The sequence below is a fragment of the Daucus carota genome, chromosome 9 (assembly GCF_001625215.2).
Source record: "Daucus carota subsp. sativus chromosome 9, DH1 v3.0, whole genome shotgun sequence".
NCBI classification, from domain to species: domain Eukaryota; kingdom Viridiplantae; phylum Streptophyta; class Magnoliopsida; order Apiales; family Apiaceae; genus Daucus; species Daucus carota.
The window spans coordinates 5,800,408-5,814,167 of NC_030389.2; the positions used below are offsets into that span (position 1 = coordinate 5,800,408).

The 13,760-nt window shown below is 33.7% G+C and overlaps 2 protein-coding genes across 2 annotated transcripts; both read left to right on the forward strand.

Moving 5' to 3' along the window:
• Positions 1–766: 766 nt before the first annotated feature.
• LOC108201141 (calmodulin-binding protein 60 B-like) lies at positions 767–5,607 on the forward strand. Its single transcript, XM_017369443.2, has 9 exons — positions 767–860; positions 1,428–1,486; positions 1,573–1,648; positions 2,405–2,457; positions 3,000–3,454; positions 3,708–3,871; positions 3,970–4,179; positions 4,534–4,699; positions 4,856–5,607. Exons 2-9 carry the CDS (start codon positions 1,479–1,481, stop codon positions 5,311–5,313), a joined length of 1,590 nt encoding a protein of 529 aa, XP_017224932.2. The 5' UTR covers positions 767–860; positions 1,428–1,478; the 3' UTR covers positions 5,314–5,607.
• A 2,233-nt stretch (positions 5,608–7,840) lies between these two features.
• On the forward strand, positions 7,841–10,752 carry LOC108201955 (chaperone protein dnaJ 6). The gene is made up of 6 exons (XM_017370304.2): positions 7,841–8,143; positions 8,384–8,471; positions 8,575–8,648; positions 8,795–8,866; positions 9,674–9,755; positions 10,361–10,752. Exons 1-6 carry the CDS (start codon positions 8,033–8,035, stop codon positions 10,396–10,398), a joined length of 465 nt encoding a protein of 154 aa, XP_017225793.2. The 5' UTR covers positions 7,841–8,032; the 3' UTR covers positions 10,399–10,752.
• The last annotated feature ends 3,008 nt before the right edge of the window (positions 10,753–13,760 follow it).

Below are 13,760 nucleotides of genomic sequence, written 5' to 3' on the forward strand. Positions count from 1 at the left end.
CTCATCTGTGCCGCGGGGTTGACGGACAAGGGGAGGAGAAGGGCTTGAAGGAGAAACGGAAGAGAAGAAGCTTGATGTTTAGTTCTGGTGGTTATGGCTATTTGTATCATGAATGTGGAGGCACTGGACGGCAAGTAATTTTAGAAGGGAGGCTGAGAATGTTATGCCATATTGGCAATGCTGGTTATTTTGTAGATTTAAGAAAAAAAAATTAAATTAACACACCCGTCTGCCAAATCACATGAATTATTATGACATGACCTTAAGGTGGTGATTTTTATTTTCCAAAGTAGAAAATAATTTTCAGAAAATACTGTGATTCGGTCCCTTTTCAAAAAATAATTAACTAAAAATTAAATATTTAGAAACGAAAAATAGAAAAATGAAAATACAAATAGAGTATATTGTCAAAAACTAGCTATTGATATATTAGAATTTTGTATATTAATGTACAAAATATAACTTCATTTTTTTAAAATATAGGAAAATACAAATATTCCTTTCATCTTCAACTCACCACATTTACCCTGAACATTCCAAGAAACACACTTGTTGTCTCCAGATGTTTACTCCTATGAAGGAAAAAAGAACACAATCCAACCTCACTTTCCCAGAATGCAGGATGGACAATGACAGTACCTTCGGATACTGCCCCTTCGATCGTGGCAAAACCCGCACGGATTTATTTTTCAAAATACAATAAATGGATATGTAATTATGTACATACAAATATGCATGCACACATGCATTCATGACTTTGCTGTGAAATTCAGCTTCATGGGGTCTTCTCACTGAACCCCTCCACGCGCTTGTGTTCTTCCACTGTGTTGTTTGCACCTTCCATCTACCTTCCTGTCAAGGTCCCTTTCTTCTTCTTTATGCTCCATTTTGTTTCATTAAATTGCATTATCAATTTTCTAACTGCTTATCCATATATTTTATGCATAGATTCTGTGTGTACTCGTTGGGTACCTTGATTTCCATCATTACGCGCTTATTTAAATTATTATACCTGATTTATTTAATGGTGTTTGTACTTGTTAAATTTTTGTTTATGATGCAATCTATGCACTTTTCAACATTTTTGTTGATTCCAAATAGTGAGATATTGTTAAACTATAAAAGGGTTGTACTTAATTTTGATAATGATGCTGAAAATTCTCGCGACTTTCTTCATTTTGGGAATTTGTGTGTAAAGTAACTGGAAGCTCCTATGTGCTTTCCTCAATTGGGGGTTTTGTCATTTCATAGCTGTTTCTGTTTTTGGTTGGACATTCTTAGTGAGCTTTATAAGTGAGGGGTTTGGTTGTTTTGGGTTACTTGTTATCGTTAGTTTTTGATCAACTGATATTTCTTGAGCTTGTTAATTATAGTTGGTTTGTTGTTGTTTTGTGATGGTTCCACCGAAACGACCTTCTGATGTGCAGGGTGATGACGAGTCTGATGTTCCTCGACATGATCCTAGACAACGGGTACCAATGGCAAGGTAGGCTGTCGGTTTTGAATATTTGGTTTATCGTTTTTTATGTTTGTTCCTTTTCAGTTAAGTATGAGGGCATGTTTTATGTGCAGTATATTGGGAGATGTTATGAGGGGAGTATCACAGCATGAAATGGAGACAACTCTGGAACCTTTTATTCGTAGAGTGGTAAGATTTGTATATGCTTTCGAAGTTGAGGCTTATATTTCTGTTCTAGCAACATCGTTTTGGTCTCTATCATTCATAGTTTGCGAACTTTTCATTTAGACGGGTTTTAAGTTTATGCTTTCTGTACCTCACTTCTTCCGAATAATGTTCATGTTTGGATCTCATAAAATTTTTTGAAGTCTTTAATGGAACAGTGTTTTAGTTGTCTGAGAAGCGACCAAAGAGCTACGCTTCCTGACTCTTTGAACATTCTTAACCGCTTATGAATGCCAAAATAAATACCTCATAGTGGCACGACCGCATGAGTGCCTATATCTGCCTATTTATGCTCAACTCTCTCAGTCCCCTCCCCCCGCCATCTCCGCTTCCACATATATTTGTATGCGTATATGTTATTCAGAATTTGGACTTTTTGAAAGTACAATGATACCCGAAGTTCACTAATTATAAAAAAAAAAAAAAAAGTTTCCTGTGCGTACTAGTTTAAATTCTTTTTATCATGATGCCTCGGTTCACTTTCTGAACTAAAAAATACAGTTGTATTGTCGTATACATTCACCTTTTCATACCCTTTGATATTGTTACTTTACTATATTGAGCACTTCATTAACTTGAGGCTGGAATTTGGAAGTGGTGACTTTTTGTGGATGATTATATCCGATTTTATGCATATACTCCATAAAGAAGAAACCAAAGACATATAAAACATGCCTTTTCTACTCAAAATGTCGTAATGATTTCATTGTTTGTTTCTAGGTGCGGGATGAGGTACAACTCGCAATTCAACACTTTTATCACTCATCTACAAGGTTTGGGTTAACTCTCTGATGATCTTTTGAATATTAGGTCGTCTCAATATGTAGAATCAAACTATATATGATTATGATCTTTATGAGATTGGTCAATGTGATGATTGTCTCTTGGCTTGAAACGTAGCTAATCGTAAATGCCTAAAGGTTTATAAGTTTTAATCATAATTTTCTTTATGAAAAATTGGTTGGATTATATTTCTATAGTCTTATCCTATCTCACTTGAGGAAGACCCAACTCTTGACTTTGAATTGGCCCTCTTCATCCCATCAACATCTCCTTTCTATATTTCATATATTAATTTCTTTTGTCAATTGAATACCCTTAAGAAGATTTGAATAGTTTTCAAAACCATAGCAGGTTATTTATTTACTTATGCGACTTTGCAGTTAGCAATTTTTAGATGCACAGGACAACTATAAATCTGAGCTTTTAAGAAGAAGAAAATAATAATAAATAGTGAAGAAATTAAATACAAATTATGAAGAAAATTAAAACAATACGAATAAGTTTTACAGTTTTGGCTTCCATGTCACTGCAGATCAAGGGTTTGGCAATTGGACTTTCAGCATATGTTTCCCAATAAATTTTTTACTTGCACCAAGGTTGTTTCGGTGGATGGTGAACCTATCAAAGTAGTTCTAGTGGACCCCAGCTCCAGAAAGACAATTACTTCGGGACCTTTATCTTCAAGGAAGATTGAAATTGTCGTTCTTAATGGTGAATTTGTTGCTGATGAAAGAGAGAACTGGAGTGAGGAGGATTTTAATCGCAGTATCATAACAGAAAGAAAAGGAAAAAGACCGTTGGTGACAGGGGATCTTATAATAACCTTAAAGGATGGAGTTGCTGATCTGGACAACATCTGCTTTACTGATAATTCATGTTGGATGAGATGCAGGAAGTTTAGGTTAGGGGCAAGATTGCAAGGGGGTTCCGCTGAAGTCAGAGAAGCAAGAAGCGAAGCCTTTGTTGTTAAGGATCATCGTGGGGAAGGTAATTTCTTTTTTTTTGCTAGAATGTTTTATTATGTTATTCAGACTTGATTTCCAGTTTATCTTTTGTTCTGATGTCTTAACTTCAGTTTAAAGCATATTGTGGTTTCTTGTTCCCGTTTTATGACAAAATTGGAGGATGTGTTTATGCGATAACATTTCTGTGCTTGCACTATATTGGCCAACTAGTATTATAAATTAAGGGTAAAGGAAACCCAATGATTATTTTTGAAACTAACTGGTTTTTCATCCAGCATACAAGAAGCACCACCCTCCATTATTAGATGATGAAGTGTGGCGTATGGAAAAAATAGCAAAAGATGGTGAGTACCATAAGCGATTAGTGGCGCTTGCTGGAATATCCACAGTGAAAGAATTTCTTCAAATGTATGTCACTGATCCTTCCTCGCTGCGCAAAGTAAGATTTCTGTTGTACTATCACATTTCAGATTCTATGATTGACATTTAATTTAACTTCTAATAAGTATTAGTGTCCTTGTACCATAAACTATATAGGTAATTGGTGGTGACAGTGGCATTTCAAACAAAATCTGGGACAAAATCATCGAGCACGCTACAACTTGTGTTCTAGATGATAAGATGTACCTGTATACCGGAGCTGCACATAGGGTTATGCTCGTGTTCAATTCCATCTGGAAGGTTATAGGAGCAACCTTTGACGGGCAAAATTACCAAAATCTGGAAACTCTAAGCTTTGCTCAAATGGTGCGTGCTTTAATCTTGATAACATGAACTAGAAACTTACATGTGTGCCTTCCTATTAGCAAGTCCTTACTCTAAATCAACTCCTTGTAAACTGCATATTCAAAGCGTCTTTTTTTTTTTGTGTGCTTTATCTAGTAAACAAGCAACACTCCCCTTTGTCATTTAGGCTTTTTAATTTATCTCATTTGCTTCTATTAGTGAATCTAGTGTCCAGTTGCTTCAAAAAAATGAATGGGTGAGTAATATAAGACCTCTGAAGTTTGAACCTCTTTTTTTATATTATTATTGTTATTGTTATTATTGTTATTATTATTTTGTCCTGATGAACAAATCGCTCTGATGGAAATTTGACAGCGGTTGGTAGAAGAAGTGAAACAGCAGGCCTACGAAAATTTAGATGATTTGGTGCCATTAAGTGAACAGCCTTTTATCGACCCTGTAACACTACTGCCAGGCCTTCATGAACCTTTTTACAGTTGTAGCTCTATACTAGATGCGAACAACCCAGTTGCAGATCAAGGTATAGGAATTGGAAACTATCAAGGCTTACCTTTTCAGTTCTGATCTCATTTACTATTTTATGCTGAAACAAGTTTAATTGTTTATTCAAGTAGTCAATTATTTGTAGTTTTTCTCTTCTCTATACCCAAAATTTACGAACAATTTCTTTACCAAGGCCATGTTCATGTGACAACTTCGACACAATATGCTTTTGAACCGGGTAATGGAGGTTCCTTGGAAGTTTCCCGGACAAATAACTGTCATCAGGTGCAGGCATTATGTCCTACTTTAGTAAACAGTTTCGAGATGAAAGATATTGGCTACGGACTCTATAATGAAGGGTACGACACTGATACTCCAAGTGGATCGTTGAACTCAGTTTTAATGACTGGAAATTCAACCGCTGATGACATTTCTAAGGTCCGAAATTCAACAAGGCAAAGCAATGAGCTTTTCCTAGCCTCCAGCAGTCAGTCAGCTGACTTTCTTCGAGCTGATACTGATCATCGTACTCCAAGCAATCAAAGACCGAAGGCAAGGTGGTGTAAGTTACGAGCTGTCATAACATGGGGGATATTCATCAGGCGGAATGTAGCTGCTAAAAGAAGAGCCAAGTCTTTGGGTTTAGAATAGCTTTACTCATGTTACAAAAGTTGAGCTGGTAGAAGTATACTCTGAAGTTCAGTTTTGGAAACAACTTGTACATATTTGCATTTTTGTTTTCCCTTTAACATTGGGTGCCACTGGATCTTTTTGTGCTCACAAAGTTTCTTTGTTAAGTAAATTATGCTCTTGTAGTATAAAGTCAGTTCAGTCACCTGTTTTAATCAGATTTTATAAACACAATTAATCCAATAAAATATTAAACTCAGATACCAAATTCTGAATTTATATAGATGATGATACGATTATTATTGTTACGCCTTATATTGAATTCTATTCAGGATAATAGATCGTTTTGATTTTTGAAAGATAAATGTTAGATCGTGTTGTGTTTATATCTGAAAATCATTATAAAACATAACATGATATTACGTTTTAGAAGCAAAACACTACATAAAATAGCGTTTACAGTCTCAAAATACTAGATCGTGTAACGTTAAGAAGTGAAAGAGCATAAATGTTAGGTAATCTCACTTTTAAGTTGTAAAGTGTTAAGTCGGGGACTTTTTCCCTAATAGTGGTTTGGTCTGTGTCTTCAGTTGTGTAATCTTTTGGTGGCTGAGTCCACAGGTTGTAAAACGTATCGAGATTTTAATATAACTATGTCGCTTATCAAAGGGGAAAAAAAACAAGAGCGGTTAGAGATTATAGCTTCTCCCTTTATTTACATGTATCTTTTCCTCTGTACAGTTTCCTGTTATAGTTGTTTCTCGAGCTATTAACCAAAAAATCCAATCAATTTGTTATTTTTTTGCCAAAAAATTTTTAAACTTTTATTTTCACGAACAACCCCAATCAACTTCACTAAATCTTTGAAAAAAAGTAACTAGAGTTACTTATAACTGACCTGAACTATAATCATCACATATCTTATGTGACAACATGATTACAATTAATTAAAAAATAGTAAATCAAAAATAAATAAATAAATAAAATTTTTTATTCAAGCCGAATAAAATCAGAGAACCACCCTCTCCAAAGCTGCTCACCACAAAAGAACCAGAACCAAGCCTGAATTTGGTAAATAATCCACCCCACACTACAAGAACAGACTAAAATAAAAATGTGGGACACTATATTTTTTATCACGTAATTTTGATTAAATGGAGCTTAGGAATAACATAGATCTGCTGAGCTCTTCACGCACCTTCTGATTAACATATAACCCCATTAATTTATGATAGAGATATGAAAATCTTTATATCTTCTCTATAATATGGGTTTATGAAATTAAAATATTATAATTATTAGTATTATTGATGAATAAGCGCTATTTGACGCATAAATGTATAAAAAGGTGTGAATTACGGAAAGATATTTAGACAAGTCAGATTGGTATATTTTAACCATAGTTTATTTTGTATTTTTAATATGATCCAAATAAAATTCACTGGAGTTTTTAGTGAAAAGAAAAGTTAAAAGATTTTTTGGCAAAAAATGACAAGTTGGTTGGGTTTTTTTTCTATTTATATTATTCTCTGTCGGGCTTGGGCCATTCTATGTAGGTCTGGGCTTCCTCTTAATGGACTAGGCCCAACAAGGGTAAACACCCTCTATTAAAATTTAAAATATATATATTTTTTTGTTTTTTTGAAACGAAAATCTACGTATTTTATTAGTTCATTAAAATCATAGTTAAAGAAGATTATATTTTTTCACTTTTATTGTAACTTAAACCAGAGATCAACCCTTTAATTGGACATGAATGTTATATCGTACTTTGTTATTTAATTTTATTTTTTATCATTTAAATTAGTGCTATACATTCAATTCGTTCAACCGCATTAACCGCAACAACCACCCGCAACCAATCCACGTATTACGATAACCATAAAATGTGGGTGGTCATGGATAAATTTTTTATAATCACTAATTTGCGGTTTGGTTGCGGATTCATTTTCTCAAAAACTGTAAAAATCCAACCGCAATCGCCAACAACACATTACATAAATCAAATTATTTTTATTATATATATAGTTATATATTTACATAGAAAAATTCACATAAATAAATTAAAATTATTAAAAGTAATGAAACATGAACTCTCTAGACTAGACCCAATATCATTTGCAATATATAACTCGACTACAGAATATATTTGTTATTTTTCATAACAAGACTTATTGTATCGAAACTAATATACACGACGAATCTGATATACTAAGCCCAAACCATTTATCGACGAATCTGATATCCTATACGATATCATAATATATTCATAAAGATTATCTAATATTCATTACCTTATAAATTTTATCAAAAGCGAATCAATCCGAAATGCTACCAAAATTAGCCAAAAAATTCATACCAAAAAGCTCTGAATCTAATAAAAACCCAGCCCAACAACTAAACCAGCCCGGAAAACCCAACCCAACCCAATGGCAGTTCTGTAAATAACCCCAACTCAGTGCCCACAAATTGTAGTCTAGACAAAATATCCCCCAAATCCACGTCTGCAAGTTCTAAAAGTAGTCTACCATTCTCGAAGTTTCGAACTGCTTGCATAACATACGTTACAAACCTTAAATATCCTCAACTTTCTTCAACTTTTTGCATCAGCATTATTCTCTCTCTCCGCTCAGCACATTTATATACACCCTCTTTTTCATGCTACTGTTACTCATCTCTGTGGGCTTTGTTCACAGTTTCATACATAATTAAAATAAGAAGAGAGAGAGATAGAGACTGCATGATGGAGGGAGAAGGAGGGTCCGGCGATGCCTGCTATTATTCGGTTCTGGGGATTCGTAAGGATGCCTCCTTCTCGGATGTTCGTGCTGCGTACCGGAAACTGGCTATGGTACGTGACGGAACCAGGATTTCGAAACAGTTTGTTCTGTTCTGTTATGTGTAGGTTTGGGTCACGGGATTTAACCCGAGATGAAAATGAGATTTTAATATGAATTGTATTAAAATCTCATTTTCATGGGAATTGAAGTATGGGTTGATTCCGTGATCTAAATATCTGTTTAATTAATTGAATTGATTCTTTATTTTAGAATAATATGTTTTATGTGTTTTTTTTCTGTTTTTATTGAAGCAATGGCATCCGGACCGCTGTGAGAAGAATGGATTAAGCGCTGTGGAAGCGAAAGAGAGGTTCCAGAAGATTCAGGAAGCTTACTCTGGTAGGATGATTATTAATTAATAGTTGCGGTTTTTTAATTGGAATAGTTTTAATAGTTTTGTGTTTGATTGACGGAGAATTAACGGTGTTAATTTGTGTTGTAGTGTTATCGGATGAAACAAAGCGAGCCATGTACAATGCGGGGATGCTCGATTTATATGTTGACGAAGATGATGAGGTATCCGATACAAAAAAGCTTAGATTTTTTGAATTATTTATTTAATTTTGTAGTTGATAGTGCTATGGCAATGTTTTATAGTTTTTGTTATAATGACTTGATGCTTAGACATTTATATCCCGTATATGGTTGATTTTCTGTGCCAGGGAATGAAGGACTTCATGCGTGAGTTGTTCACCATGGCTGAGAACTACCGAAACGACAACCTGAATGCGCAGGTATATGATTTTCTCTGTGCAATTTGATTTCTGTTGAATGCTGATCTAGTTGTTTTTTGTTGATCGATATTTTTTCGGATTATTAGATAGAGGAAGTGAATATTGAACTTACAGTAATTTGCATCACATTATTGATTGTTTCTTACTAGATATATCATATAGATGCATGTTTGTGTGACACTTTAAAAGTATTTAGCACCTCATTGTGCGATATGTAACCATTGCACGGAATTTATAATCATGTTATTTATCATTAATTAGGCATAACATGTTGTTTATGTTAGTTTTGCTCCTGTCATAACATATTATCATTGTAGCTCTATTCCGTATATAGTGCCACAATTTTTTTAGCAACAAAAGCGCATTGCGAGTCATATTTGAAACGGATATTAATTACATCTTATCATTGTAGCTATAGTTCTGTATACAGCGATGTTATTTTTGTTTGCATAAAGAACGCATTGCGTGTCATTTGAAACAGATTTAAAGAACGCATTGCGCGTCATTTGAAACAGATTTAAAGAACGCATTGCGTGTCATTTGCCCCAGATATAAATTGAATGTTGTGTGACTTTTCTTAACAGTTGATATAAACTTTTTCTCAATTCCTTTGCAAAGCCTTTCATTGTATTGTTTTTAGAGAGTTGAGTTAGAGAGTTTGTAATCTGCAGTATTTTTCTTGATGCATATTGATTTTTCTTGATGCATATTGCGCTCATTGATTTGTAACAAATTATACCATAGACTCACAACTAGCATCTTCTCTTTCAATTTCACACTTTTTAATGAGATATATATTATGTGCAGGAGAGCTTTGAGGATCTGCAGAAGACGTTTATGGAGTTATTCGGTGATGATCTTGCAAAGATGGCAGGAAAAGACAACTGCAGCTCAAATCATGGTTGTCACGTCGATGAGTCGAGGCGAGTCGATAGACCTCCCGCTAGTCGACTAGTCGACTAGTCGTGGACTAGTCGTAGACTGGTCGCTAAAAATATATATATATTTATTATAAATTAAAAATATATTATATACATATAAACACATACATATATTTGTATTATGTACCTTCCATAATATTTCATTTCAGATTCTAAGGAATTAAGAACCGGACACTTAAAGAGAATGATGGAAAAGCGAAAATAGTTAACAACAAAGCAAAGTACTCACTATCACGTAAAATATGTATCAAGTTCAAGCTCACAATTGATAAATATCAATTATGTGATACTGATGTGATGTGGCAGTATAGTAAACAAATAACAAAAATTATGCTGAATTAATTATTCAGAATGCAAATTACAGTAAAACAGTCGACTAGTCGGTGGCCCAAACTCGACTAGTCGACTAGTCGTTGACTAGTCGACCGCTTAGTCGACCAAGCGACCGAAATATTGACATTCACCTAGTCGACATTTTGAGTCGACATCCATTCACCGCTTAGTCGACTAGTCGTCGACTAGTCGCGACTAGTCGACCGACATGACAACCATGGCTCAAATGAGTTCAGAACATCTGGTCGGTGCCAGTGATGTTCTTCAGCCACCGGTTGAGTGATGTTCTTCATCCGCCGGTTGCGTTAGATTAACTTTTAAGTGTCTGTTGTTTCTTTCGTGTAGAGACTTAAGCCTTTATGTCAGATTTCCTTAAGAACTTTTAAGTGGTCGTGTAAGATTAAACTTAAAGTGCTTGTTGTTTCTTTCAAGTAGAGACTTAAGCCTTTATGTCAGGCTTGTTAGAAAACTTTCAAGTTTTTATCTCTGTTAAGCGTTTTTTTTTTACTTTAATTCTGCTATCTGTGAGATGCTTTGATTTGTTTTGGTTGGTTGATGTGTCGGGTGAATAGGTGAACATTATTTTGAGTTTTTGTAGAGTGCAAACGAGTCAAGTTGTTAAAACAAAGCCCGCTCGACTTGATTAATTTACAGCAGAGAATGCTAAGAAACTTGAGTTGAGTATTATTAGTGTTTGGCTGGAGTCGAAGTTAAGAAACTTGAGTTGAGTATTATTAGTGTTTGGCTTGAGCTCGACTCGTAATTGATGTGAGCTCGTCTTTCAATTCAAACTCCTTGAAACAGAATATTTGTGTGTGTGTCAGATGTTAGTTATCAGATGTTAATAGGCAAAAAACACCGAACTGATGACCAACTTTTACTTGGGTTACTGAACTCAAAATATTTTCAAACGGATCATAGAATTATATTTAATAAAAGTTAATTATAATTTAACTTCTAGTCAAATAACTGAATTAATAAAAACTTGAATTTAGATAAATAAATTTAGCATAGTCGTTGATTATCAGTTGACTTTAACGGAACCTGTTAAAAAAATATGAAGAATTTGGGAAAAAAAAATATAAAATTTGATTTTTTTTAAAAATATTAAAAAATTCTTTAAACTTCAAAAAACCTGAAAATTTTGAAAAAAATATATAGAATTTTTAAAAATAATATTAAAAAGTACAAACTTCAAAAAAAGTTAAAATTTTTGAAGTTGATTAGTATTTATATGAATTGATCAAAAACATTCCAGATTTTTTATCAGTATTTTTATGACTCGATCTGTATATATATTTTAGATTTTTTTTTTGAAGTTTTAAATTTTCCCCCAAATGTTTCCGAAGTTTTAAATTTTATTAGAATTTATTTTAGATTTTTTCCGAAATGTTACATTTTTCATATTTTTTTAAATAAACTTCCATATTTTCTAAATTTTTTAAAGTTTTAAGAATTTTTTTAGATATTAAAAAAAACAAATTTTTATATTTTTCTTAATTTTTTAATCTTTTTAACGGATTCCGTTAAAATCAACTGATAATCAACGGTTGTGTTAACGCCAACTACTTAAATGCAAGTTTTTATGAATTCGTTTAGTTGACTGCAAGTGAAATTTAGTTCAGTGATCTGTTTGCAAGTTTTTTGAGTTCGATGACCCAATTGCAAGTTGGTCATGATTTTAGTGATCTTTTTGCCTATTAGCCCGTTATCAAATATAAATCGATCCTTAAATATAAACTAAAAACCAGTGCACGGAGAAACAAAAATCCTAGCCGCACTGCCCCCTCTCCTCTCTATTAGGTTTGTCCACGCTCAAGTAAATCGAGGGGCTTCCACTGGTTTTCTCCGGTGGAAAGCCCCAATCCCTTCATTATCTTTTACTCTTGTTAGTTTTCTTTCAATAAGAGCCAATTTTTTGGGTGTTTGTGTGTCTCTCCTTTTGGAGTGTGTGTTTTGTCTCTCCTGTTGGAGTGTTTGGTTATGTTTCCGTCTAGTTATGGTTGGGTCTATTTAGTGTTGGATCTGTTGAGAACGAGTTTATTGATATTTCTGGTGATCTGCAAAAACTGTATCGAATCTGGGATGGTGGTGATTATTGCAAGAGCTCATCATTCACGGGTTTACACTTTCGGCATGTCTATAGCTGGTATCCGGCATGTAGATAGCTGGGGTGTCTTCGGCATGTCTATAGCTGGTGTCCGGCATGTAGATAGCTGTGGTACCGCTTCTCCAATCTCAATTTATGCGATTGGTGTTTCTGAACATTGGGCTAACAATGGTTTTTATGTGATATGGTCAATTGCGATGTTATTATTTTCAGAGGTGTTGGTGCAATTTGGATCGCTTGGGATGTCTTTGATTTCGTTTTTAGCTTCAAGAATTGTTAAATTCTATGTGTTAAACGATCAGGAAACAAATCATCTAATTATTTTTAGTATGTTATTTGTTTTACCACCTGGTTGTATTGGCAATTGGGGGTTTGTCCCGACTGTATTATGTTCAAGTTAATGAAATTTTCTTGCATTTGTAAAAAAAAAAAAAAAACCAGTGCAATTTAGTGGGAAAAAAGGTCTTAAATATAAACATAAAATCTGTACAATTTAGTGAAAGGAAGTCAAACTTGAACTTGACTCGTTAAAGTAGAATATGTGTGTGTACACAACCAATTCTTCAATACAAATCAAAAATAGTAGAATATGATATTGTAGTTTAGAAAATAGTGATTTGTATAACAAAAATTAGTGAAATAATCTAGATATATATAGAACCAGCTTCAGGCAGGGTTTGCACCACTATAATCATCTACTCGACGGTGGTGGTGCTGACATGATAATCTACATCCACCACTCCTCTTCCATACTCCTCCTGATTTCTTCCGGATCATTAATTTAAATGTAGCAGCGCTGTTGTTAATGAGCCGGAGGAAACTCCATAAATCAATTGTGGTGGATTTGGCGATGGCAGAGATAATGAAGGTGGAGATGAAGATGACGAAAATGGAAGGGGCGGAGAGCATGGAAGAAGTGGGGATGGAAATGACAGAGGCGGGGTTTGAGAAAGCGAAGGTGGAGACTAAGATAACGGCATATGGGGAGGTGGGGATTGAGATAACAAAGTATGACTTTTTACGCATAATAATAATATATATTTAAATTTTAGAAACACTTAGGAAATCTTAGAAAATATTATGTAAAGACATAATAACACACCAAAATCTGTAAATATGAAAGGAATTTCTTTCCAATAATTATATATCTAATATGTAAAGACACAACACTACATGATCCGTAAAAATGGAAGAATTTTTCTCCAATAAATGTTATAAAATGTAGAATAAAATTGTATTTTAAAATTTGATATACTATCCTTATTTATATGATATGTACAAATACGTATATATATCCAAAGTAAATCTTGATCTTAGAATTAAAAACAAATCAACAGTTATGATCATTGTACTCTCGTTCGTTCGCCCGTATAGGACTGATCTCTCTAGAATCCAACCCTATATATATTAATTTAAGAAATATGTCAATGTATAAATTTAAAATTAATTCAAAATCACAATTGAGTAGGATGTATTATTTTAAACCAATTATTGTATTCCTATATTTTTT